Below are 27,221 nucleotides of genomic sequence, written 5' to 3'. Positions count from 1 at the left end.
ATTGTGTCTTGATTTTAAGAGCTTGTCTAAAAATCACATAATACTGTAAGCCATGCAGAGATCACAGAGATAGTAAAGCAGATTCCCTTTTTGTTTTTATTCAAACCACATCTGAGTTCTTATTCACAAGAATACCACACTTCAGTGTAAAAAAATAAAATAAAATAAAAACAGGCTAGTATCAGTGAAACGTCTGCAGGTAAGCAGACCTCCAGTTTAAACAATCTCTTTCTGTCATTCAAGATTCAAGTGTCAGAGGTATTTATACTCAGAAAAGACCTAATAGTGACACATTCAATGCATCACGATCAAGAAAAAAGTCATTATATTAAACTCCATAAAATATCATTCACTCTGCCAATCACATCACACGTTCTCTCAATCATCCAATCAATATATGCACTGAGTGTTTCAAATACTGCCCTCAAAATCAGGCACGCTTATCAGGTAACACTCTCATGAACACATCAGCAAATAAATCAAAGAAAACTAATAAGGCAACTCAAAATAGAGCATTTGCTCACATACTCAAACAAAACCGAAGCGCAACCTGAACTTTCAAAAAAAGAATTGGAGACAAAGAAGCCCGTTTTTCCTGAGTGCTACGTGTCATCAGCAGCAATGAGCGGGACTTTAGACTCATTGTCCATCTCGGGCTGGATTTCCACCACCTGACTGTCCACTAGGCGCGTGGATCCAGCCTGAAAGCCTCTGTGGCATCCCGTCCAGCTCATACTGCACCCGCGCCAGTTCCAGTGAGTGAGGGTCACCTCCAGAGTGTAATAGAGCGACCAGAAGAGAGCCAAGCAGCCCAGCAGCAGGAGAGACTGCAGACCACAAAACATCACCTTCACCATCATTCACTGGGCACTCGCTTCACTCAACAGTTTGCTCTTCAAGAAACATTTATTATTATTTTATCCATGTTTAAAACAGTTAAGTACAATTTTTTAGGACTCTGATGAATAGAAAGATTAGCTTTTGTAACATTACACCATTGAAAAGCTTGGAGTCAGTCTAATTTTTTTTTGGGGGGGGGGGGTTATAGAAATTAACACTTATCCTTAAAGCAAGGATGCTTTAAATTGGTCAAAAGTGATGATAAAGACATTTATAATATCACAAAAGATTTCCATTTCAGATAAATGCCGTTCTATGCATCAAAGAAACCTGAAAAAAATCTACTCAGCTGTTTTCAGCATGTTTTTTGAGCAGCAAATCAGAATATTAGAATAATTTCTGAAGGATCGTGTGACTGAAGTAATGATGCTAAAAATTAAGCTTTGAAATCACAGGAATAAATTACATTTTAAAATGTATTTAAATAGAATGCAGTTATTTTAAATAGTAAAAATATTTCACAATATTATTGTTTTTGTATTTTGGATCAAATAAATGCAGGCTTGGTGCGCAGAAGAGACTTCTTTAAAAAACATTAAAATCTTACTGTTCAAAAACTTTTGACTGGTAGTGTATGTGCAAAATGAACTGCATCAGGTTGGGTGTAAGCCGTGCAGTAGGTCCACACGTGACAGTGTTTTCAGGAAGACGCACCTTAAGGCTGCTCGAGGTGAACGGGCTCATGATTTCAGGAGGAACATCGATACCAGGAGGACAGGGAAGAGCAAAACTGCTGTTCAGATACTGTCCACCCATGGCGTCTTCAACAACCCTGACAATTCAAACAAACACACACGCACATATATTAAAACTCAACTGGCAAACAGATTCAGTGGCAGGACTGACGGATCATATGGAAACACTTTAGTATGAGGAACACATTCACTACTAACTACAACTGTTACCTCAATAAACTCCTAATTTGCAGCTTATTAATAGGTAGTTGTTCAGTTTAGGTATGGGGTGGATTAAGGTTCCAAAATATGGTCATGCAGAATAAGGCATTAATATGTGCCTTAAGTACGAATAAACAGTCAACCTCCTAGTAATATGCATGCTAATAAGCAACTAGTTAATAATGAGAATTGAACCCTAAAATGAAGTGTTACCGATTATTCCGCTAAAGCTCAAGAATATATTTAACAGACCAGTCAGAGCATTTATTTCTTCAACATCTAAAATATCCTCAAGTAAACGCAAGGCATATCGGTCCTCTATGGCTCACCTCCACCTCTCTTTCACCTGCTGATGAGACAGAGACGAGCCGTACAGAGTGAGTTTCCAGTGCTTCAGGACGCCCAAGGACAGAGTCGACTCTTCTGAGAGACAGAAACACAGAAGACGTGTTATTGTTCGCAGTTCGTTTCTTTGTTTTTATTGCCATACCAGCATCTGTGCTATTTTCACTGAACGGCAGTGCTACGGAAGAGAAATGAACTTGCAGACTTAGCACAAACCTGCAAACAATGCCACACGACATGGAGTTAAAGCCGGTGATGCATTAAACATCAAATAGCATCTGTCCTTTGCTCATTCCAAAGTACTCAAGGGGTCAACAGCTGTGCATGATCACAATAAGCTATACAGCACACTGACATTCATAATACACACTTTTCTAATAATTCATTAATGATCATTTTAGCCAAACTGCATTAGGGGCCATTCACACAGACTGTTTTCCCAATGAAAAACACAAGACATGAGCAGTAGAATGGGGAAAAATGCAAGGCCTTGAGACGTGTTTTATTAAAGTTGAACTTATTTTAACTCAAGAGTTTTTAGACTGCTGTATCATGCACAAGATGCTGCAAATGACACAAGACAACGAGCGCAATGCTCAAAACACATCCATCTAGCATGCATTTATGTAGAAAAACAATGGGAAAGTAGTGCAGTGGAACGGAAATGGAACACATTCTGTGTGAACGGCCCATTAGGCTAGATGTGGTTTCAAAGGGAATATTGTTACATTCTGTTACATTCAAACTATAATGCTTACATGACAGATCTAAAAAAACAAAAACTGTGTTCTTCCCAGCTATATCTTGTCTTTTTTTTTGCAAGAATAGTCCAATAGCTGCTAGTAAATGACTTGGGATTATGCATGTTCTTGTGGCACTACCAGCCTTTACTGTATTTTGAAGATGCTCTCTTGATGCTAAGTAGGCCTGTCAAATTTCTTTTCGAATATTCGTCGAATTTAAAATAAAAATCCAAATTTGAATGCAAAAACGTTTCATTCTAATTTTAGGAGTGCGTCAGGCAGCGTTATCAGAGGTGCACGAGATGTGATGACGATGTAGGTGTCGTTTCATTTGAATGTTTTTCATAGCTGAAGCCACTGGATGCGGCGCTGCTGCGTTGTTCATTCAGAATACTGCAGTAAAATAGAACATCAATGCAGAGAAGATGCAGTTTACAAAACTGAAACCAAGCAGTTTACTCATATTTATAGCATTCTCTAGAGGGACGTCTATCAGCATTGCACTCGCGTCTCAAACAAGAGAGACATGTTTAGAAAGCATGTCAAATTCATGTAAGTTCAGCTTTTAAAAAAACACTTTTTCCCATCCCACTGCATCTCGTGTTTTTAAAAGAAGAAAGCACTCTTTGTGATTGGTTTTCGGTCCGTTGTATTAAACTATACATACATGATGCTGTTTTGTTTCTAACTGTTTCAGCAACTTAATTATATATGGTTTATAAACATTATTTTAAACATTACGCACTTTTTTCAAAGATAGCGCTGTTATTTTATTTAATAAGCGTGCATTAGTAATATTTTGCACGATGCGCCCTCTTGTGGCCTCAGGAGAGAAACCAAAAGCTTTTTTTCCCCCTAACTGAAATTATCAGTAGCCCCTCACTGCAGAACAAAGATCCAGGGGGCGGGGCTGGATCCACATCTAGGGGGTGGAGACGGCTAGGTTTAGGGGTGGAGATGGGTGTGTTTAGGGATCAGGGGGTGGAGACAGGTAGGTTTGGGTATATGTAATGTGGGAGGAGTTGGATCTTGGATCCAACCTCGCCCCCTGGATCTTGTGTTCTGCAGTGAGGACCATCTCGAAATTATGCCTTTTAAATTTGAATATAATTTGAAGATTAATAGTATTTAAGTAAAAAAAAAAATATTTAGTTTTTCAGCCATTTTGACAGCCCTAATGCTAAGGGTAATGGCTAATGAAGTGAAGTCTTGCACAAAAAAAATAAATGCATTTCAAAACGAGTTGATGTGTAGACTGTTGTCTTACTATGATCGGTGATCTCTAGACTGTACTGTCCCTCGGCTCTTTCTCCCCAGCATCGCACAGTGGAAAACGTCCAGTCTGTGAATCCAGTCGTATCTCTACTCAAACAACAAAACAGGCGTTAAAAGCCCTCTCAGGTTCAGAAGGCATGTGTGTGGAGTGAATAAGTGTGGGGACACTCACACATCCAGCGATCTCCGGGCCCCGATCAGAGAGCTCATTCCACTGGGACAGATGAGCCGGATCTCCACGTTCCCGCGCCGCGGATGAGCCATAGTCACAGTAACAGACACGTGCTCCAGCGTCTGCAGGCCCGACTGCCTCAGATCAGACAGAGAGACTATGAACCAATTCAAATGAAAGAGAACGGTTAATATTCTTTTAGCTTTATTTTGCATAAAGCAAACTCAATTTAAACATGCAACAGCAAAGTCTGAACTGATTTTCATTTCACCACTGATCTGAAGCAATTACAAAGAGAGCAGAAACAAATCTACATTTGTATTCACATGCTGCATTCACACATGGCACTGCGGTCCACATTTACATCTGAATACTAGTTGATCTACATGCAAAAGTCTAGCATTAAACTGCTTAAACAATCAGGTTTTAGTCAAACATGAAACTTGCACCAAGGTAGACAAATGTTAAATAGAGTGAGCAATTCAGTCCAATTCATTTGTGCTTCTTTACAAAAGACTATAAAGAAGTGGCTTGAGTCTGTTGAATGGTGATTTAACGCTATATTGTCACCTAGTTGGAGAGACTCAATCTTATGAAATAAATAAACAATGTCCCCATCTTTCACTCTCACAATGAGCTTATCACACTCGTTTGCTACATTAGTAGGGCCCTAGGATTTCTGTGATGCAGAAAACGCGGGCGGAATCGTGGAATCCAGTCATAAAAACAGAATTTACTGTATAACGCGGAATTTATCATTTTTGATGAATAAATAAAAAACAGGTCAGTACACTTAAATCAAATTGCGATATAAACTAGTGTCTGCATATTAAACTGCAAAAAAGTTTTTAAAAATGAATCCTCATGTTCTGCATATTCATTTGATTACCAGAAAACACACAACAAAGAATTTGTGTGTGTGGGGGTGCATTTCACAGAATTTTTTATTTTTTTTGTGCTATGGTTGCTTTTATGAATTAAATTAATTAAACATTATTTTTGATCATTACAATTTTATTCTACCATTAAAATGGAATCTAGAAAATACACATCAAGAATATCGGCCGATATATCGGTATCAGACTTTTTATTTTTAATCCGTAACACCGGTATCGCCCCCCCCCCCCCCAAAACCCATATCGGTCAGGCTCTATAAAAGACTACAGTCATGGGCAAAAATATCGGCACCCTTGGTAAATATGATCAAAAGCGGCTGTGAAAATTAATCTGCAATGTTAATCCGTTTGATCTTTCATTTAAAAAATTCACAAAACTCTAACCTTTCATTGGATAATAAGAATTTAAAATGGGGGGGGGGATCATTATGAAATAAATGTTTTTCTCTAATACACATTGGCCACAATTTACGGCACCCTTTTGTTCAATACTTTTTGAAACCTCCATTTGCCAGTTTAAAAGCTCTAAATGTTCTCCTATAATGCCTGATGAGGTTAGAGAACACCTGACAAGAGATCAGAGACCATTCCTTCATCCAGAATCTCTCCAGATCCTTCAGATTCACGGCTTCTTCTCTTCAGTTCACCTCACTCATTTTCTACAGGGTTCAGGTCAGAGGACTGGAATGGCCAGCAGAAGCTTGGTTTTGTGCTCAGTGACCCATTTTTGTGTTGTTTTTGAGGTTTGTGTTTGGATTATTGTCCGGTTGGAAGATCCAAACATGGCCCATTATAAGATTTCTAACAGAGTCAGTCACTTATTGATTTTTTATCTGTTGGTATTTGATAGAATCCATGATGCCATGTGTCTGAACAAGATGTCCAGGACCTCCAGCAGAAATATAGGCCCACAACATCACAAATACAGCAGTATATCTCATTGTACACATGGGGTACTTTATATCCCTTTGTTCACCAAACCCATCTTGAGTGTTTGCTGCTAAAAAACAAAAAAATTTAATTTCATCTGACCATAGAAGTCAGTCCCATTTGAAGTTCCAGTCGTGTCTGATAACTGAATATGCTGGAGTTTGTTTTTGGATGAGCTAGGAGAATTTTTCTTGAAACCCTCCCAAACAACATGTGGTGATGTAGGGGCTGTTTGACATTTTTTTTTAAAGGTTTTCTGACCCCGAGACTCAACTATTTTCTGCAATTCTCCAGCTGTGGTGCTCGGAGAGTCTTTATCCACTCAAACTCTCCTCCTCACCGTGCATTAGGACGATATAGACACACGTCCTCTTCCAGGCAGATTCATAACTTTTTCTGTTGATTGGAAATTCTTAATTATTGCCCTGATGGTGGAAATGGGGATTTTCACTGCTCTAGCTGTTTTCTTAAAGCCACTTCGCTAATTTGTGAAGCTCAATGATCTTTTGCTTCACATCAGAAATATATTCTTTGTTTTTTCTCATTGTGATGGATGATTAAGGGAATTTGGGCTTTATTTTCCCTCCTATTTATATTTCTGTGAAACAGGAAGCCATGGCTGGATAATTTTATGTTCATAATCACCCTGGAGTGCTCAAAATTGTCAATATGAATGGGAATATACTTCAGAGATATTTTCTAGGGGTGCCGATAATTGTGTCCAACGTGTATTTTAGAAAAAACATTTATTTTATAAAGATATTTCCCCCCATTTTAAATTCTTATCATCCAATGAAAGATTAGATTTTTGTGAATTTTTAAATAAAAGATAAAAAGGATTAACAATGCAGATTAATTTTCACAGCCTTCTTTGATCGTATTTACCAAGGGTGCCGATATTTTTGGCCATGACTGTACATGTTGATTTAATAGTTCAGGATAGAGTACATTTCCAAAATAGATAAAAATAAAAAAAAATGGTCATACTTCACCTTAAGGTCCAATTCTCACTATTAACAAACCATTAACTCATAATTTGCTGCTTGTTAATAGTAAGGTAATTGTTAAGTTTAGGTATTGGGTAGGATCACGCAGAATATGGTCATGCAGAATATGTGCTTTATAAGTACTAATAAACAGTCAATATGTTAATAATAGGCATGTTAATAAGCAACTAGTTAATAGTGAGAATTGGTCCCTATACTAAAGTGTTACACAAAAAAACAAAAAGGTTTCTTGCAGTGTTTTCTTATGTCAATGAGATTTCAATGATCAAGTTTAACCATTTTATACTTCATGGCCATTATTAAAAGTTTAGTAACTCAGAAATCACTTTGATTTCTATATAGAGCTGTGGCAACAATGTCAATATGTGAGCTTGATACGTTCCTGCTGACAGTTACGCGGCTGCTACACTCACAATAATGCTTTAAAATAACACAACTGCAGTAAGAGCGTGACTTAAGGACTGCTGAAAGAGAAGAGAGCAGTTTCCGAGCCCTTTCTGAATTCTTACATTAGGCTACACTACATGGCATTTCCTCAGAAAGGTTTGCTAATACAAGCTCAAGCTCTCTAACCATATAGGGAAATAAGCTTCTCTGAAAGTGAAAGAGTGATCGGTTCATCGTGGTAAACAATTACAGAAAGGTATAAACAATAAAAAATACTCAAGCTTCATTATGTGTCAGATACAAACACTGCACACAACCCCTTAAAGTCATCGACTGACAAAGACATCACTTCTCTGATTACGCAATAGCGAAGAACAAATGACAACGATCCAATCAATTCACCCTGGACCAAGCCCCATCCTACAGCTGTCCCATTCACAAAGCTGTTTCTCTTAGATATCAAGTCACAAGAGGGAAGAAGAGACGATCACAGCTTCTGTTTCATGCCGATATTACTTCTGAAAGCAAGTGATTGCATATAAACCTACTTATGAATGCAACTGAATACTTCCAGAGGGGACATTTCATTTCTGTTACACTATTAAAACTATTTTTCCCCCAATATACAAAAGAACTTGATCGGTTTTGATGCCATATTGACTTTAACACGGATGAAAATGAGGCTGTGAGAAACAGACTTTCAGTCGTTATAATGGCACTCATTGTATAGAGGTCCGAGATCATGTGATTTGCACAACGTTGAAAACTGTTTAATGGAGTTTTTGTCTACTTAATTTTCTTTTGGAAAGATACTGCGTCAGCTGAATAATCAATGTGTGGCCCTGGAACACAAAACCAGTGACAAAGGTCAGTTTTTCGAAATTGAGATTTGTACATCATCTGAGAGCTGAATAAATAATCTTTCCATTGATGTATGGTTTGTTAGGATAGGACAATATTTGTCTGAGATACAACTATTAGAAAATCTGGAATCTGAGGGAGCAAAAAAATCTAAATATTGAGAAAATCTCCTTTAAAGTTGTTCAAATGAAGTTCTTAGCAATGCATATTACTAATCAAAAATGAAGTTTTTATATATTTACGGTAAGAAATTTACAAAATATCTTCAGCAAATTTTGATGTAGTTTTAGTCATAGTCTTTTGACTAAAATACCATTTAGTTTTAGTCATATTTGAGTCATTTGAATTGTTTTTAGTTTTAGTCTAGTTTTAGTCGACTAAATATCATAACATTTTAGTAAACTAAATTTAGTCGGCTAAAATCTAATGGGTTTAGCTACAGTACATTTATTAAGCATTTCTCTAACATTTCCAAACTCATTATATATTATTATATTTTAATAATATTCTATTAATATAATAATATAATATAATAAACTCATTAGGTTTTATCATGATAGACACCGATTTAACTGCGGTGACACACAACATGCCTTTATGTTCAAATTAAATAAAACCACTTCTCCTAAAGAACAAGAACATGGTCTTCTTTTCAATGAAATATCAATGGTTATATAGGATAATTATGCATTCTATATAGCAACTTGTTTACAATATTCTTCATTCTTTCAAGCAGACATATTTATTTCTATAAATATATTTAAATTAATCTTTATTAGGGCTACTAAAGTGATTCAGTCAAGACCAGGGAGTGATTTTCTGTCTGTCTTTTGTTGCTTGATTAACATCAGTGCCACAGACAATAGCAACTTAATTAGACTACGATCCCTTTAAAACTGGATGCAATGTACTGATACACGTTCTCCTTACTGTTTACGTTCACTTAAGATGTAATTGACTATGTGAATGCTCATCAAAATTATTCGCCTGGAAATATGACGAATATTCCAAAAATATATATTTCTGGATAACATTCTACAAGCCTTAATTAGAATTTTCCCATACATTTAAATTGTAAGGACAAAAAACAAAAAACAAATATGTATTATTTTCTAAATGTATGATTTAATACCATCTGTGAATGTAAATGTGTTCCAACTTTGCCACATTACATAAATAGTGCTGGTGAACATCTAATTAGTCATTTCAATAGTGAATAAAACTATAGGAAAAGCCTTAAGTTTGCACAGAAACATAAGCGAATCAATTTGACTGCAGGGGCCTGTTTCATAAAACAAGTTTACCAAATAAGCCAGGCTTATTTCAGTTAGTCTGACTTATTTTGACAATACATTAGACTAACTGAAATAAACCTGGCCTATTTGGTAAACTTGTTTTATGAACAGGCCCCAGGTCTGCTTGATCAGCTGTGCACATGTTGCTCTGTTTTATGATGGTCAATTGCAAACCTCACTTCTAAATATGTATTAGTGGACACATATTTTCCATGACCAACTGCTGCTTAAACTCAGACAAACCGTTCTTCTGAGAGAGAACACTGTCAAAGAGAGCAAGAAATGCACCAGTTCTGACTGAAGACAGAGACAAAGAAAACAGTGAGAAAGATGTGATCTCGATGGAGAAGGGAAGCAACATTTCACTTTCACTGTATACTTGAACACATAAACACAGACAAACATTTCCAAAAAAGGGCAGGCGACTGCTGTGTGTGGCACAGATCCATTAACAGAGCACACAGCTGTCATAACAGCTTTTTTATGGTTTGTTCGGAAATACATATTAGATTAGAAAACAGTAAATCATTTGGTCACACTTTAGTCTGGGAACCAATTCTCACTAAGTGTTTTCCCCCAATAAACTCCTAATTTGCTGCTTATTAATAGTCAGTAGGTAGTTGTTCAGTTTAGGTGTGGGGTGGATTAAGGGATCTAGAATCTGCTCATGCAGAATAAGGCATTAATATGTGCTTTATAAGTACTAATAAACAGCCAATATGTTAGTAATATGCATGCTAATAAGCAACTAGTTACTAGTGAGAATTGGTCCTTAAACAGTTACCAACACTTTATTTTCAGTATTATACTCCATATAAATCTCTTACCATTCCAGGTGTGAGTGAGAGTTTTGGGAAAGGCTGGGATGTCCTCATTGGCCTTCAAGACTGGGCTCTGGTAGGACACCAAAAAGGGGACGGACTCCCAGACCTGCCAGACATATAGATATAGACTCTGAGCTGCTTTATGAAGCCTGTGTTTCTCTGAAAGCAGCACTGCTGTGATAGATCTACCTTGGCAGCGTTCACGAGCCTCCAGGCGTTTAGCAAGCCAAAGCCGTACTTGTGACTGTGGTGGAAACCAGCTCCATTGATTCCCCAGTCAGCCTGAACATCAGTGTCATGCTAAAGACATAAAGACACCTCAGCATTAAACTACTAGCATTATTAAAACCTTAACACTACAAATAACATCAGTAGCGCAAACAACAACAACAACAATGCTCTTACTGCTCACATCTTCAATAATTGCTCGAGAACTTTGCTTAAACAGAATAAGACACATTTTAATGTCACGTTAAAAGCCGTCATTTTAAATAAAAATGATATATTATTTATAATAATTTTTGAAATGTTTTGCAATTGCTAAATAATGCTAAATAAAAACAATGGTTAGTCATAATTACTCATTCTACCCCGAGAAAAAATAAATAAATAACAGAGGCATCAATATCATGAGCATTGGTGATACTGGCCTTTATTATTATTACATAGTTCTTAGTAAAAAGATGCCATTAACCTCTTTAAGTGTCACTGGCCCACCGGTAGGCCCAATGGTGCTCTTTTTTCTCTAGCACATATTTTAGTAATCATCATAAATTATATACAGTATATCCTTTCAAAATTTTAAATCTCAGAATTCATCCTGTGAAAACCATTTTTAAATCAGACATTGTCTTATCATGGAAATGGTACTTTAAAATCTTTTAGGAGTCTCCTCCCCTCAGTGGGTGGAGTCAAGTGTCATATTACAAAATGTATTACGGTCTTTTAGAGGCTGTTTACACCTGGTCACTTCATGCGTTTGTCTGATCGGATAGCTAGCTGATCCTGAAAAGACCAGGTGTAAATGCCCTCCGAAACGCATTCGAGACGGATATAATCTGATCGCTCAAACCACTTCAGGAGGGGAGACAAAACTGGACAAGTGTAAATGCATCTGGTTGTTGAAGCCACAAATAAAAATGTTACTCCTCCCAAAATGTTAAAATAATAAACGTGTGAGAGCGTGTTATAGGCTATATGGCATGTTATAATCAGATATGACTGTACTAATGCAACAAGCATCACTGTGCACGAGCAGCTGAGTATCTCTTGAACAAATCGACACGCAAACTGCCACGAATGAAACTGAAAGGAAGACGCAGACGCTCAACACACAATCATCTTAAAAGTAGAAAGTGAAACTTATTTTTCCAGTGCTGATGCCGAGTGCTCTCCTATTACGGTCTTTGATCTTGAAATGAGCTGATACTTAATAAAATGCAGCGCTTATCTTTTGATTTCGATGATGTGAACTGCGCGGTATTTGCGCGGGAATTGAAGATTGGATTTATATCCGTTTTGCGACGACACATTTATGTGGCCTGTAAATGGAAACGTTTTAACAAATCAGACAGATATCCGATCAGAGAAAACGCATGAAATGACCAAGTGCAAACAGGCCCTTAGAATCAAAAAATGTTATAATCTTGACAAAAATACATATCGTTCGAAAGGTCTGGGTCTCAAAATTGATCATTTTTTGATAGAAGTAATACTAACAGAGAAATTTCGACATTTGAGACAGAAAAAATGCTTACAAAAAAAATTCAATGGGGTTTGGTTGGCACCCGGTGGTTGTTTGTGCTATAACACCGTAAATAAAAATCCTCATTTTTTTTTATATCAACTTCAAATTTAGAACATAACTTATTTAGACAAAAGGCTTCAATTTTATAGCAATTTTGGATTCAAAAATATGTTGTAAAATATTTATTTTATATAAAATACAAAATACTGGTACAGTGCATTTACTTTACAGTAAATGTAAACTTCGATAACTTTGATACTTTAATATTTTGAAATGATTCCACTTCTGCAGTAATCTGCAGATTGTCTTCTTAAAAAACAAACAAAAAAAGTCCAACCTGAGGTCTGTATTCCAAAGAGTTCATGAATTATAACAATATTTACAATATAATAATATAATTATAACGTCTATGTTCAAAAATGGGGGGGGTGACACTTAAATATTTCAAATACTGTCAATGCAAAAATGTACTTATGTTTACACATAACATTACATTGTGATTAACTGACAGGTGTGATTGCGATTATTATCTTTATTTTTTATTATTATTTTTTTTATTTATATATATATATATATATATTTATATTTATATATATATATATATATATATATATATATATATATATATATATATTTTTTTTTTTTTTTTTTATTATTATTATTTTTTACTCGGCTAAATGAACATAGTTCGCTTTCTCACGGCACTAAATATGCAACTTCACTTGCTAACAAATGCATTAATATGACCAGCTGGATATAAACTAATGCAAATAGATGGTAACAATCGTGACATTAAACATTTGGGTCGGTCTTGCGTGTTTTGGTCACATTGTTTTAACCGCTTGAGTTGCTGCTAATGTGTGTCCTCTCAGCCTTGATAAACATACTGCTGTCCTTCCTCCACTAATGCAGCATCTACTCAACAAATGAATTACTAAGTAATGATATGAAAACATGCACTAGAGTATACTGTATGCACACCGCTTCGTTGTTGATGTTTTAAATCCGCATCTGAAGTGTCCCGCTCTGTGCAGCGTGCAATATCACGAGTCTAAACAAACAGCACGTGCTGTCAGTGACTCCGCCTCTAGAGGCCGCTCTCGTGCTGTATAATGACAGCAGACCCTTCTCAGCCGCTCCAGACGAAACCCGGAAAAACTATCGGATTGGATTTTTGCCCATAGCCAATAGCTCCGGCAATCAACAATAGATGCCGATATATCGGCAAAACCGATACGTCAGTCGACCTCTCGGGAAAACTGCTAAGAAGTCATGCATTCATTGAATAAATTACATGATCATTAGAATTTTTAGCATGTTAGTAAGCACTGTTGAAGTTGCAATATTATAGGGCTGCACGATAAATCGCATGCGATTGTCATGTGCATCTTATCAGTAAAGCTGGTTCTGTGATTAGTAGTAAATCTCTATCACATGCTTTCAGATGGAGCAGCATTTACTCCACAGAGCCGTAGTTCACTGACAAGCTACGCAAAAAAATAACAGGCGATGTCATCAATATTATACATCAATTTTATGAAATCCCGCTGCGATAATGAAAGTTTTTGCGTAGCCTTTCAGTGAACTATTGCTCTGTGTATTAGGGCTGTCAAAATGGCTGAAAAACTAAATTAGAATTTTGTACTTAAATATGATCAATATTCGAATTATATTCAAATTTAAAAGGCAGTTAGGGGGAAAAAACGCTTTTGGCTTCTCTGCTGAGGCCACAAGAGGGCGCATCGAGCAAAATATTACTAATGCACGTTTATTAAAGCAATAAAATAACACCACTATCTTTGAAAAAAGTGCATAATGTTTCAAATAATGTTTATAAACCATATATAATTAAAGTTGCTTAAACAAAACAGCATCATGTATGTATGTATAGTTTAATACAAAGGATCGAAAACCAATCACCAGTAGTATTTTCTTCATTTAAACACATGAGATGCAGCGGGATGAGGGAAAACCGCCATAAAGTCTCATTTAGACATTGAACTTACATCAATTTTACATGCTTTCTAAACATGCGGCTCTCTTGTTCGAGACACGAGTGCTGATAGATGTCCCTCTAGAAATTGTGATAAATATGAGTTCTGTGTGAACAGTTCTGACATAAACAATATCTTCTCTGCATTGATGTTCTCTTTTTCCGCAATATTTTGAATGAACAACGTAGCAGCGCCGCATCCAGTGGCTTCAGCTGGATCAGATAGGGAAAAACATTAAAATACAACGACACCTACATCTTGTGTGCCACTGACAACGCTGCCTGACGCACACCTAAAATTCAAAAGCAATGTTTTTGCATTCGAATGTGGATTTTTATTTTAAATTCGACGAATATTCGAAATTCAAATGTTTTTTAGACAGCCCTACTGTGTAGTAAATGTTGCTCCATATGAAAACACTTGAAAATACCACATTTAATAACATTTTTTACTCCAGACTCACTTCATAACATCAGCCGAGTGTTTGAAATAAATCCTTCTGTGAGATGATGTGGCTTCTTACACAGAATAAGGCACGCAACATGTTTCATAGTATTTTAAGCAGTAATAAAGGCTATGTTGATTAGCAGTGCATTATTATAATGAAAATTATAATAATTATAAAACTCAGATTGGAGATTTACTACTGATCACAGAACCGTGTTTCACTGACAAGATGCACATGACTATAGCAGCGTTTGCCTAATTGCGATTTCTCATGCAGCCCTACAATATTACACATGGACAGTTTATTAAAAGTGAATTCATCACAGTAAAGGATGAGCGATGTGTTACCTGTGTTGCTGTGTAGGTGATGATGTGCTGGACGTCCCGCCAGCTCAGACAGGGCCGCACCTGCAGCATGAGCGCCACCATCCCTGCAGCCAGAGGAGCAGCCGCAGAAGTGCCTGTGTGTCCATCTGTACAGCCGGTGCCGCTCTGCAGCGACCAGTCAGACGTCACCTGACACAGATACATCACAAGACATTAGATCCTCCGGCGAAAACTTTCTCTGGTGATGCATGCAGGACTTCTCTTAAACTCTTAAAACCGTCTTGGTTTAGTTACAGTCTTTAACTACAGCTGTCTGAACTAGGGGTGTGTGATATATATCGTCTGCAATAATATCGTAATAGTTTTTTTAACGATGTGTGCTTTGACATTATTGAGTATAATTGCATAAACCATTCAGAACACATCTAGAGAGTGCACGCATACATTATGAGAAGTCTAGACTAGAGAAGTGCGTTCTTTCACTGCATGATTCAGTCTAATAAAATGCATTTAGAATGATCACAAATTCAAGATATGGGGACAGAAAAGGCATGTATTTATATCATATCATATAGTTAATAAATTTCACACAAAGAATGCCGTTTTTTCTCCAAAAATTACCATGATTACAAATGTGATATTGATTTTTTTTTACAACAGTTCGATAAGTTAAGAGACTTACGTTTTAGACACCATATTGCCTGTTTTTGCTCTTATTTCGACAGCAAAAATAATTCCAAACACAGCCACAGCACAGTTTTGTGTCTCTGAGCAACATGACTGTGTTTCGTTCCTGAATGATTCAACCGTTTAAATGATTCAGTTCAATCGCAATGACTCACTTAATAACACTGACTTGCTGCCACCTACTGGCAGTTTTAATTTTGCATTCGAAATGTCTTTTTATTATTCAAATCATTTCAATATCAATATTAAACGTTTTATGTTTAATATATATAAAAACATGATTTCTGCATTTGTAACTGCAGGTTAAATGCATTAATGTCCTGCATTAAACAGTGTGTAAATACATCTAAATGCCCCTTCAGAAGCAGCTTCTGTGTTTCCTACGAATTTCATTTTGTTTGGTAACAGCCCAAATGTCTTATTATAATTCACTGATTAAATATAAGAATCTGACTCAAAAGATAATGCACACTTTCAGAAAAAAATGGCTTTATAAAAAGGTAAAGATGGCCATAAAATATAAAAATCAATTTAAACATATTGGAAAAGATTAATTTCTATCAGTGTGAACTGCCCACCACCGAATATCACAAACTTTGAGTCAGCTGTCCACGTCAGTCCTTAAAATATCAGCAGAATAACACATTCAGCAAAATATCGTCAAATTATTGCTATCAATAAAATCGTAGAAAATAAAGATATCATTTTTTGTCATTATCGCACACCCCTGGTCTGAACTAGGTTTTAAACGGCTACATTGGCCTGAAACACTGGAACTGTTTTTAACTTTAGGCAAAAAGGTTTCTTTGACTTCACATTATCTTTCACATAATATCTACTTCTAGTGTTATAATGAAGCAGACTTTAACAGGCTACTGATACTCACTATACTGCGCAGCTGTCTGCTGCCACTGCTGAACGTGACGGCCAGCATAGACGCACACTCTTCTGCATAAAACGGCTTTTTGCCATTCTCATCAACCGCGCCTGCAATCACACATCAGTCACTGTCTTAAAAAGAGCCTTCGTTTTCTTAAAGGGAAAGTTCACCCACATGCAGAGATTTACTCATCCTCAGTCCGTCTGAAATGTAGGTGACTTCTTCTAAAGTAGAACAGTAAAGACGATCTTTAGCTGAAACTATGCTCCTTGATGATTCATAGAATGCAAGTCAGTGGCTGCCATTATGTCGATAGTCATAAAAAGCATATCGAGGAACACAAAATTAAAACACGAGGCACCTGATGATATACTGAAGTCTTATGAAGCAAAACAATCCGTCTGTGCAAGAAACTGACCATTATTTACAACAGTATAAAACTATTCTTTTCTGCAAACTGGTTATTTCGGACAGTTTGTTTCAACTGATTCAAATAATGATGAATCAATTTGTTTATGTAATCATGCAACGACAAAACACATACGCAGTTATCTTATTTAAGCACCCAATAATGATGTGAAACATGGATGTTTTACATGACTAAAGCATATAAAGTGATTGAAATAGTCTTCATCGACTCACCTTTTTATATGAACCATGAGAAACCATAAAACTTTCATTTGGCCCTTCCATTCAAATGTTCAGTCCAATCTGGTGAACTGGTTCAGCTAGTTCACCCAAAAGAGCCAGTTCAAAAGAAAGATTCGTTCGCGAACCGGACATCACTCCGTACCATTTGCCTGAGGCTCTGGATTACAGGTAATGAATAATGTTCAGTTTTTTCACCAGGCCTCAATATATCATCAGGAGCCATGGAAGTATTCATTTTGTGTTGCCTATATGTTTTTTTGACCCTCAAAGTGACGGTAGCTATTAGCCTGCGTTGTATGAATCACCAAGGAGCACGGTTTCAGCTAAAAATCTTCTTTCCTGTTTTACGAAAGAACAAAAAGACACCTCCATCTTGGATGGCCTGAGAGTGAGTAAATTAACAGCATATTTTCATTTTCGAGTGAACTATCACTTTAATGCTATAAAACAAATATAAAAACAGATATTAATACAAATATTTTTTTTTAATTCTGGGCTGAAATCTGAATCAGACATGCTCCTGATGGCTTTGATCAGACAAGGTTTTGACACTCATATCATTACCAATGGTGATGGTGTAGATGGAGTTAGCATAGCCGTCGTAGTTGCAGTTGTCTTCATACTGTCCTCCATTACCACTGGCGACAACGAAGATGCTGCCGAAACCTCTCCTGCCTGCGATGACTCCATGCTGCAGCGCCGCCTGTGGACGAACAACGCACTCATTAGGGTTGGGCAGCGAACTCGGTACTTTTAAGGGTACCGACCGAATTGCGTCGGTACTACAGTGTACCGATTCACATTAAATCAATCGGTACCAAATTTCGGTACTTGAGAATGCATTTGGGGGCGCATACGAGAGAGAGAGAGAGAGAGAGAGAGAGAGAGACCCTGTGACACGTCACCCCTGCAACTCTTTAAAACACAACACAGGGCAAACCGAAATGTTCTGAAGTATGCTTACATTTCTAGGGTCATATGGTTTCCGCAAAAACACGGAGATCACAGAGTCCATTCATAAAAACGTAATTTACTCTATAGGGCGGAATGCCACTTTTTGGATGAATAAATCAAAAGTAGGTCTGTCACTTAATTCGAATCGCGATATAGACTAGTGTCTGTGAATATTAAAATGCAAAAAGAGAGTTTAAATATGAATCCTGCATGTTCCGACTTGCGGAGAAGCGGTTTAGTTTACATCACAGAACAGCGGCAGGAGTCCGATTTAATTTATCAAGTGAGGAGAGTGAGTCGAGCTGACTGACAAGAAGAGCGAGGTGAGAAAGACAAGACGATGGCAGAAGAAATTAAATGCAAAAGCACCTGTTTGGCAATATTTTGGATTTTGAAAAGCCTGTTGACTTTTGCCCTTTATGGTGATTTTGCAAGTTTTTTTATAAACATTTGTTTCTTATTTATTTGGTTCCACAGTGTTTGCTGCTTTCTACTTTATTTAAACTTTGTGTATTTTATTTTACATCAAATTGTATGCCGTACCTCCAAGCTTTTTTACTCATTTTGCTAATAAAAGTTTGTTTCTTATTTATTTGGTTGCAGTTTTTGCTGATTGTCAGGCTTGTATACTATTTAAACTGTGTAGTAATTTATTATTTTATATTAGGCATATTGCGTGGTGTATTTGTATTTGTTTTGTTAATAAAAGTTCTAGGAGTTTGATGTTGTATTTTGTTGTTGCTTGAATTGAATTGACGGCGAATTCCTGCTAATTTGAAAGTGAAATTAAAATTTACAAGAGAAGGAAAGCTGCATGAACAAAATATTTGTAATGGCAGAAAGCGCATATTGTTTTAAATATACCTCTTTGATTTTATGTAAGTGTCTTATTGGCGTGTTCAAGCTATGGCCGAAGAACCAGCACTTTGTCTTGAGAACTAAATACATTGCTGAGGTGCAACCAGTCATCTGTTGAAGGATGCATGTCTTTTGGATGCATTACTCTGAAGAAATGTAAATGAGAAGCTTCAGACAACCTAACCTTGCCTAACGGATGCGGTCCATCAATTGTGCGGCCATCGTCATCTGGACCCCAACTACAGGACAAAATATACACGTCATACATTTCAGTCAATTCTAAAATTACAAGTTGGACAAGTTAATATTAGTTAATGGATTATAAACAAGCAGTTCATGTATTATCTGACACAAACTAACAATAAACAATAAATAGTTTCAGCAATATTTAATGCTGATTAAAGTACAGTTCTTCTCTGTCCATTCATGTTAACAAATACAGCTTTTAATTTAAAAAAAAGTGTTATGCTGAAATTAATATTAAAATGAAGAAATCCTGAAGAAATATTGACCGTTTATGTTAACTAACATCGTTAACTAATGTTAATAATGGAACCTTGTTTTACTACCCTTAGTTTTAATCTGCCTACTAAAACTGTAATCAATTGAAAATAATCTTTATGAATGCCACAATAGGAATTACAGTACTGAGCAAACAATGCTAGTTGTTGCACAAATTAAACATCTGTGTGATAAATGTGTGTTAAAATATCTATTACACTGAACAAAATTATAAACGCAACACTTTTGTTTTTGTCCCAATTTTCTATGAGCTGAACTCATAGATCTAAGACTTTTTCTATGTACACAAAAGGCCTATTTCTCTCAAATATTGTTCACAAATCTGTCTAAATCTGTGTTAGTGAGCACTTCTCCTTTGCCGAGATAATCCATCCACCTCACAAGTGTGGCATATCAAGATGCTGATTAGACAGCATGATTATTGCACAGGTGTGCCTTAGGCTGGCCACAATAAAAGGAGAAGTGCTCACTAACACAGATTTAGACAGATTTGTGAACAATATTTGAGAGAAATAGGCCTTTTGTGTACATCTTTGAGTTCAGCTCATGGAAAATGGGGGCAAAAACATAAGTGTTGCATTTATAATTTTGTTCAGTGTATATCACAAATTCTTAATTGAGCTTGCACAAAAAGTACCTGCAGCTGTAGACATCATTAACTTGGTAATGCTTATTAAAAGCAACAGCCTCCATGCTGTCTGTGAGGGGTCCGTCCAAAACTCTGATGCCTACGAGGAGACGCACAAGCAAACAAATAATGGACAATGCAGACAATATTACCAATGATGTAAAGGTCATTTTAAAATGAACCAACACTATGAATGATTTTAATCTGATCATTGCACTAGTTTCACAATTTCAACAATATTTTTTGCAAGTATGAGAGCGCTAAGACAGATGTTTCAATAGCCATTTAAAGTTTACTAGCAAAAGGGTGTTTAAAAATAATTGTTTCTAAAACTGATTCAAAACTCAAACCCAACAATTAATTCACATAATGCCACTCGAAAAAAAAAAATCTTAGTAAAACGTCTTCGTAAAAACACATGCAAGTCAACTTTTAGATTACAAAGTACAGCTACATAAATAAAATAATGTGATACACTTAAAAGTGATTCAATATTTTTATTTGACAAACATGCATTATTACATATACATGCATTACATAATATTACTTATTGCATTTAACATTTTGAATTTACTTGGCTACAATGGATGTTCACGTATTATGCATTTTAGAGCATATCTATTATTGGCTGAATTCAGCAATATATCAATTATTCTTTTAACTATATCCCTCTACAATGCAAGTGTAATTGATGACAATATTTACATAACATTTTTGCCTTTAGCAGACAAATGAGGAAAACAAAAGTGATTTAACAAAAAGAAAGCAATTCACCTCAAAGATGATTAATTTAGAATGGGATTAATTAGGGCTGAACAACAAATGGTTCATTTATTCATCATGGTTTCTCTCTAATAATTAAGTATAATGCCTGCTGTTTATTTATTCATGGTTCATTTGGAATTGCTGGAGTTAATTAAAAGAAGGAATTTTTCTGGTTTTGCTTTTGAGAGAAGCTATTTGTTTGTATCAGTTTTCATAATGTAAAGATTCAGTTTTTAAAAATGTTTACTTACAGCGGGTGAAATAAGTATTGAACACGTCACTATTTTTCTCAGTAAATATATTTCTATATATTTCACCCGCTGTATTTGATGAATGTAATCCATCGGAAAACTAGATGTTGTGAAATAAACCACGCGGGTTGACGTTCTCTCCACATACGGACTTCACCTACCCGCCACTTTGGCTCTGTATGCGACTCCTACAGCGCAGAAGCTGTTGTTTGAGACGGCGGCGATCTCTCCAGCACAGCGCGTGCCGTGATGGTTATTGCTGTGGGCGTCAGGATGAGGCATGGGGTCAGGGTCGTTCGAGTTCAGATCATAACTACCCTCAGGACTCTAGAAAAACACCAATCACGTGATAAACCTCCACCGGTTAAAGGTTCAATGCATGTTATGCACTATCAACAACAACTACAGAAAGCCCTTTGTTTGTACAAGTAACAACTGCATTTAAATTGATTTAAAATGTGACTTTTTGAACTGTGCACTGTGGTGACAGATTGTGCTTGAAACAGTGTGTATTTTCATGTTTATTGCACCTGTGAATCTGCATTGAGGAATAGAAGCGACATAATTCAGATGCTAGCGTAGGGTGTATTGAACCTGTACGATTGCTGGAAGTCAGATTGGCTTACATAGTTGGGCTGAATATCTGCCAGTGTGTGCTGAACGCCATCATCCACCACGACCACCGTGATCCCGACGCCGGTGATGTTTCGCTCCCAGACACCGGTCACGTTGACATCCATCCCATGCTTCATATCGTTGTGCTGTAAAGGTGAAGATGTTAGAAGCCTCGAGCCAACTGTGATGCATTTTTACTTAGCACCTCAAGACAAATCATTTTTATTTTTTCCCCAATTTAAATTAAAAATTTATTTTCAATTTATTATCAAAAACAGTGGTAATCAAATGAAGGCATAAAACAATTAAATTGTTAAAATTTGTAATCTTTTAAAATGTAAATCAAACAAATGAAAATTAAATAATTCTTTATTATTATTATTATTATTTATTTTTAAAAAACTAACTAGCTTCTCTATTCTTTTTGTATTCTATTTCTTTTCTTTTTATTCATTATAAAATTAAAAGCAAAAAAGGTCTCTTACACTAGCTTGTTCTATTCTGTGTTTTCTTTTTATTTATTATATAATTTTTAAAAAACCTTGCTACGTGTTCTGTGTTAAGCTAACTGAGGCTTGTTACAGCACTAGCATATCATTGCTCTTTTGTTGATTTTGATAGCTTCCATTGTTGCTTTGGATAAATGCGTCTTCTAAATGACTAAATGTATCATTATTTTTATACAGATTTTGATCACTGTTCATGTTTCTAATTATCTGTCATATGTGTGTTTTTAAATATTATCACCTGTGCCTATAAAAAGTTGCATCTCAGTCATAAAGAGTATAGTGCCTGATGAAGGCCTAACTGGTTGAAACATTGCACAATTTTATTTTATTTATTTATTTTATTTTTATTTTTTGGTAAAAGTAAATGTTTTTGGAGCTATAATTTTCAGCGTGTGGACATTATTTACTGTGTATAATTTGAATCTTTTTTTTGTCCTGCACCTGAACCCAATTTTGGGTCTTTTGGATGTTCATACAGGGTTGCAAAGAGTGGAAAATTCAGTAAATTTCTGGAAACTCTTTTGGAAAGTTTCTGCCCCTTTGCATTCGAGTGTATAGAATCCTACTATTCATTTATTTCATCCAAAATCTACAAGTCTGTGATTCTGTCCGAATTTTCCACATCAAGGAAATCTATTTACCAGCTTATGCAACACAATACTCACCAAGTGCCACTGACTGGGATATTTGGGGTCATTGAAGGTCACGCTCCTCTTGGACCGTCTGAGGATGTGTTCCTGTGAGTGCCACAGCACATGAGGGTTTCGATCCAGAGCTGACTCTGTTGAACGCGAGTCCACGTCTGCGGTGTTTTCCAGTGGCTGGCAGAGCAGATAATGTGCCTCCAGCTGCCCGATCTGCCCGTGATTCTCCAGGCCCACCTCCTCTGCCACGCTCTGGGCCAGCCGCTCCAGAGACCGCCCCGCTCTCACCGCATCCAGACGCACCGCCCAGGACCGGCCCGGCCCGCAGGACGAGGGCGCTGGAGAGGAGTGGCTGAGCAGCGGTGAAACTGTGAGGAGCAGCAGATGATAGACGCTGAGACACATCTGGGAGGAGGATGCCATGTCAGCCAGGAGAAATCAGCAGAACGCTCTCTCCACATCAGATCAGCTGCAGGGAAACACACCACTGCCAGTCTTAACGCACTTACATAAATATCTACAGTGGAGGCCAAAATTATTAGAACACTAGTATTTTTTCACCTGCTAAAGAATGGTTATTTGGATCTTTTGCTGTAGTGTGTCAGTAGGAAACATTCATTTTGGTATTAATTGTTTCTTGAAGCAGAGACACAGTTCTTCTGGATTTAGTCTCAGTTTGTTCTGTTTCTTCATGTCATTCCAGACAGACTGATGATGATCAGATCAGATCTCAAACATCTCACTGGATTATTACTATTAATACCAAAATGAATGTTTGCTGACACACTACAGCAAAAGATCCAAATAACCATTCTTTAGCAGGTGAACAAAATACTAGTGTTCTAATAATTTTGGCCTCCACTGTATATAATTACATGGATGAAGAATTGCATGAAACACAACATTAAATATATATATATTTAAGACCTTGATTAGCTGCTTCTTTTATTTATTTATGGATGGATCTAAACTTTTGCCGGCTTCACAAACAACCACGAAACCAGATGGAAGAAAAGGGCAAACAGTTCACTTCAGTAAAGCTTGTTCAGTCCTGACCAGACTAAACCAGTCCAGACTAAAGTAGAACCAGTCCAGATCAGACTAAACCAGTCCTAACCAGACTAAAGCAGAACCAGTCCTGACCAGACTAAACCAGTCCAGACTAAAGTAGAACCAGTCCAGATCAGACTAAACCAGTCCTAACCAGACTAAAGCAGAACCAGTCCTGACCAGACTAAACCAGTCCAGACTAAAGTAGAACCAGTCCAGATCAGACTAAACCAGTCCTAACCAGACTAAAGCAGAACCAGTCCTGACCAGACTAAACCAGTCCAGACTAAAGTAGAACCGGTCCTGACCAGACTAAACCAGTCCAGACTAAAGTAGAACCAGTCCAGATCAGACTAAACCAGTCCAGACTAAAGCAGAACCAGTCCTGACCAGACTAAACCAGTCCAGACTAAAGCAGAACCAGTCCTGACCAGACTAAACCAGTCCAGACTAAAGCAGACCAGACTAAAGCAGAACCAGTCCAGATCAGACTAAACGAGTCCTAATCAGACTAAAGCAGACCAGACTAAAGCAGAACCAGTCCAGATCAGACTAAACCAGTCCTAATCAGACTAAAGCAGACCAGACTAAAGCAGAACCAGTCCAGACCAGACTAAACCAGTCCTAATCAGACTAAAGCAGACCAGACTAAAGCAGAACCAGTCCAGATCAGACTAAACCAGTCCAGACTAAAGCAGAACCAGTCCTGACCAGACTAAACCAGTCCAGACTAAAGCAGAACCAGTCCTGACCAGACTAAAGCAGACCAGACTAAAGCAGAACCAGTCCAGATCAGACTAAACGAGTCCTAATCAGACTAAAGCAGACCAGACTAAAGCAGAACCAGTCCAGATCAGACTAAACCAGTCCTAATCAGACTAAAGCAGACCAGACTAAAGCAGAACCAGTCCAGACCAGACTAAACCAGTCCTAATCAGACTAAAGCAGACCAGACTAAAGCAGAACCAGTCCAGACCAGACTAAACCAGTCCAGACTAAAGCAGAACCAGTCCTGACCAGACTAAACCAGTACAGACTAAAGCAGAACCGGTCCTGACCAGACTAAACCAGTCCAGACTAAAGCAGAACCGGTCCTGACCAGACTAAACCAGTCCAGACTAAAGCAGAACCGGTCCTGACCAGACTAAACCAGTCCTAACCAGACTAAAGCAGTCCTGACCAGACTAAACCAGTCCAGACTAAAGCAGGACCGGTCCTGACCAGACTAAACCAGTCCAGACTAAAGCAGAACCGGTCCTGACCAGACTAAACCAGTCCAGACTAAAGCAGAACCGGTCCTGACCAGACTAAACCAGTCCAGACTAAAGTAGAACCGGTCCTGACCAGACTAAACCAGTCCTAACCAGACTAAAGCAGTCCTGACCAGACTAAACCAGTCCAGACTAAAGTAGAACCGGTCCTGACCAGACTAAACCAGTCCTAACCAGACTAAAGCAGTCCTGACCAGACTAAAGTAGAACCGGTCCAGACCAGACTAAACCAGTCCAGACTAAAGCAGAACCAGTCCTGAGCAGACTAAACCAGTCCAGACTAAAGCAGACCAGACTAAAGCAGAACCAGTCCAGATCAGACTAAACCAGTCCAGACTAAAGCAGAACCAGCTGACAGGCCTAGACCTGACAATAACTAATCAGCAGACAAACAAAACACGACAAGCTCTGTTCCTTCTGTGTATTTTCGCATCTATCTGCGAGTAAATGTCTGTGTATGCCTGTACTGGTACTCTGTAGTATAGCTTACTTGTCTGCTTTAATTCAAGTTTTAGGTGTAAACAGTGCAAACTGAACAAATATTACCCGGAAGATGTCGAAACACGCGCTCTTTTCATTATAATACCATACAATCATCAGGTAGTTGTCTAAACCCAGTGTTAACTAATTAATATACTAAATACACAATAGTGAAACAATAATAAAGTATTAATTACATACGTACACCTGAGCTCAGCACTGAACAAAGTGAAACCTCAAACTGAGAGGACAGAAATAAATCATAAAGCGTCATCTTACCTTCTGGTAACGATCATATATTTCGCTATCGTTAGTTTGTTTTATTTCTGTCATTATTCGCTATCGACATCACTGACAACCAGGGAACCCAAACTTCCGCGATCGTCATCTTCGTCACATCCGGTGGCTCTTTTTAGGGATCCGGATCATTTGGCTCAGCTCAACAAAAGGAACCGACTCTTTCGAATCCCATTCGGCTCTTTATTTGCCAAACTATAATTCAGATTTACACCATTCAAATTCAAATCATTTTATCATTTTCTGGCTCCATAAACCTTTCAAAAATACCATAATTTAATATATTTTTGAATAAAAACCAAAAACCAAATATAATACATTATTACTCAGATTGCAGCCTACGGCTTGATTGTGTGTAAAACCATCTGATAGATGTCTTAGAAAAAACAGATTTACATATATTCTAAATCACCGTAAAGACATTTTCTGCATATTTATTTAAGATCTGTAGGGAAAAGAAAACATCTTGCGGATGTAACTGCAGACATTAGATGTAATGTATCAGGTATGTGCTCTCACTCACAAACTATTAAAAACAAATCACACTCAGAACAGTACATGAAGCAATGTGGCAAAAATCATCCCATTATTTTGTCTGGTAATAAAAGTAGTTAAAAAAAAAAACTTTCTTTTAGAAAACGGCTCTCAGACGGGAGCCGACTCATATTGTTCACTTAAAAGAGTCGATTCACAGAGCCGTTCACTTAAAAGAGTCGACTCACAGAGCCGACTCATATTGTTCACTTAAAAGAGTCGATTCACAGAGCCGACTCATGTTGTTCACTTAAAGGAGTCTATTCACAGAGCCGACTCATATTGTTCACTTAAAGGAGTCGACTCACAGAGCCGACTCATATTGTTCACTTAAAAGAGTCGACTCTTAGAGCCGACTCATATTGTTCACTTAAAAGAGTCTATTCACAGAGCCGACTCATATTGTTCACTTAAAGGAGTCGACTCACAGAGCCGACTCATATTGTTCACTTAAAGGAGTCGACTCACAGAGCCGACTCATATTGTTCACTTAAAAGAGTCGACTCACAGAGCCGACTCGTTCGCGAACGACACATCACTAATATCTCTTGACCTGTTTCTTCCTACAGGATGATCAAA

The 27,221-nt window shown here is 37.3% G+C and overlaps 1 protein-coding gene across 4 annotated transcripts; it reads right to left on the bottom strand.

Moving 5' to 3' along the window:
* Positions 1–78: 78 nt before the first annotated feature.
* Positions 79–26,221, bottom strand: LOC306850980 (proprotein convertase subtilisin/kexin type 7-like). 4 transcript variants are annotated; one of them, XM_079386967.1, is made up of 16 exons: positions 26,091–26,221; positions 23,032–23,479; positions 21,869–22,003; positions 21,404–21,569; positions 20,236–20,326; positions 19,261–19,315; positions 17,829–17,967; positions 16,620–16,720; positions 15,068–15,235; positions 10,721–10,831; positions 10,535–10,637; positions 4,332–4,488; positions 4,152–4,246; positions 2,126–2,219; positions 1,555–1,672; positions 79–827 (listed from the first exon to the last, which is right to left on the bottom strand). In XM_079386967.1, exons 2-16 carry the CDS (start codon positions 23,431–23,433, stop codon positions 603–605), a joined length of 2,160 nt encoding a protein of 719 aa, XP_079243093.1. In that variant the 5' UTR covers positions 23,434–23,479; positions 26,091–26,221; the 3' UTR covers positions 79–602. The 4 variants fall into 4 exon arrangements, with proteins under 4 accessions (XP_079243093.1, XP_079243092.1, XP_079243094.1 ...); XM_079386966.1 differs by having other exon boundaries at positions 23,032–23,415; positions 26,091–26,212; XM_079386968.1 differs by having other exon boundaries at positions 23,032–23,497; positions 26,091–26,203.
* Positions 26,222–27,221: the final 1,000 nt, after the last annotated feature.

The sequence above is a fragment of the Barbus barbus genome (genome assembly GCF_936440315.1).
Source record: "Barbus barbus genome assembly, chromosome: 31".
Taxonomy (NCBI): domain Eukaryota; kingdom Metazoa; phylum Chordata; class Actinopteri; order Cypriniformes; family Cyprinidae; genus Barbus; species Barbus barbus.
The sequence above is the reverse complement of the archived record's forward strand: the minus strand, read 5'-3'. Positions and strand labels throughout refer to the sequence as shown.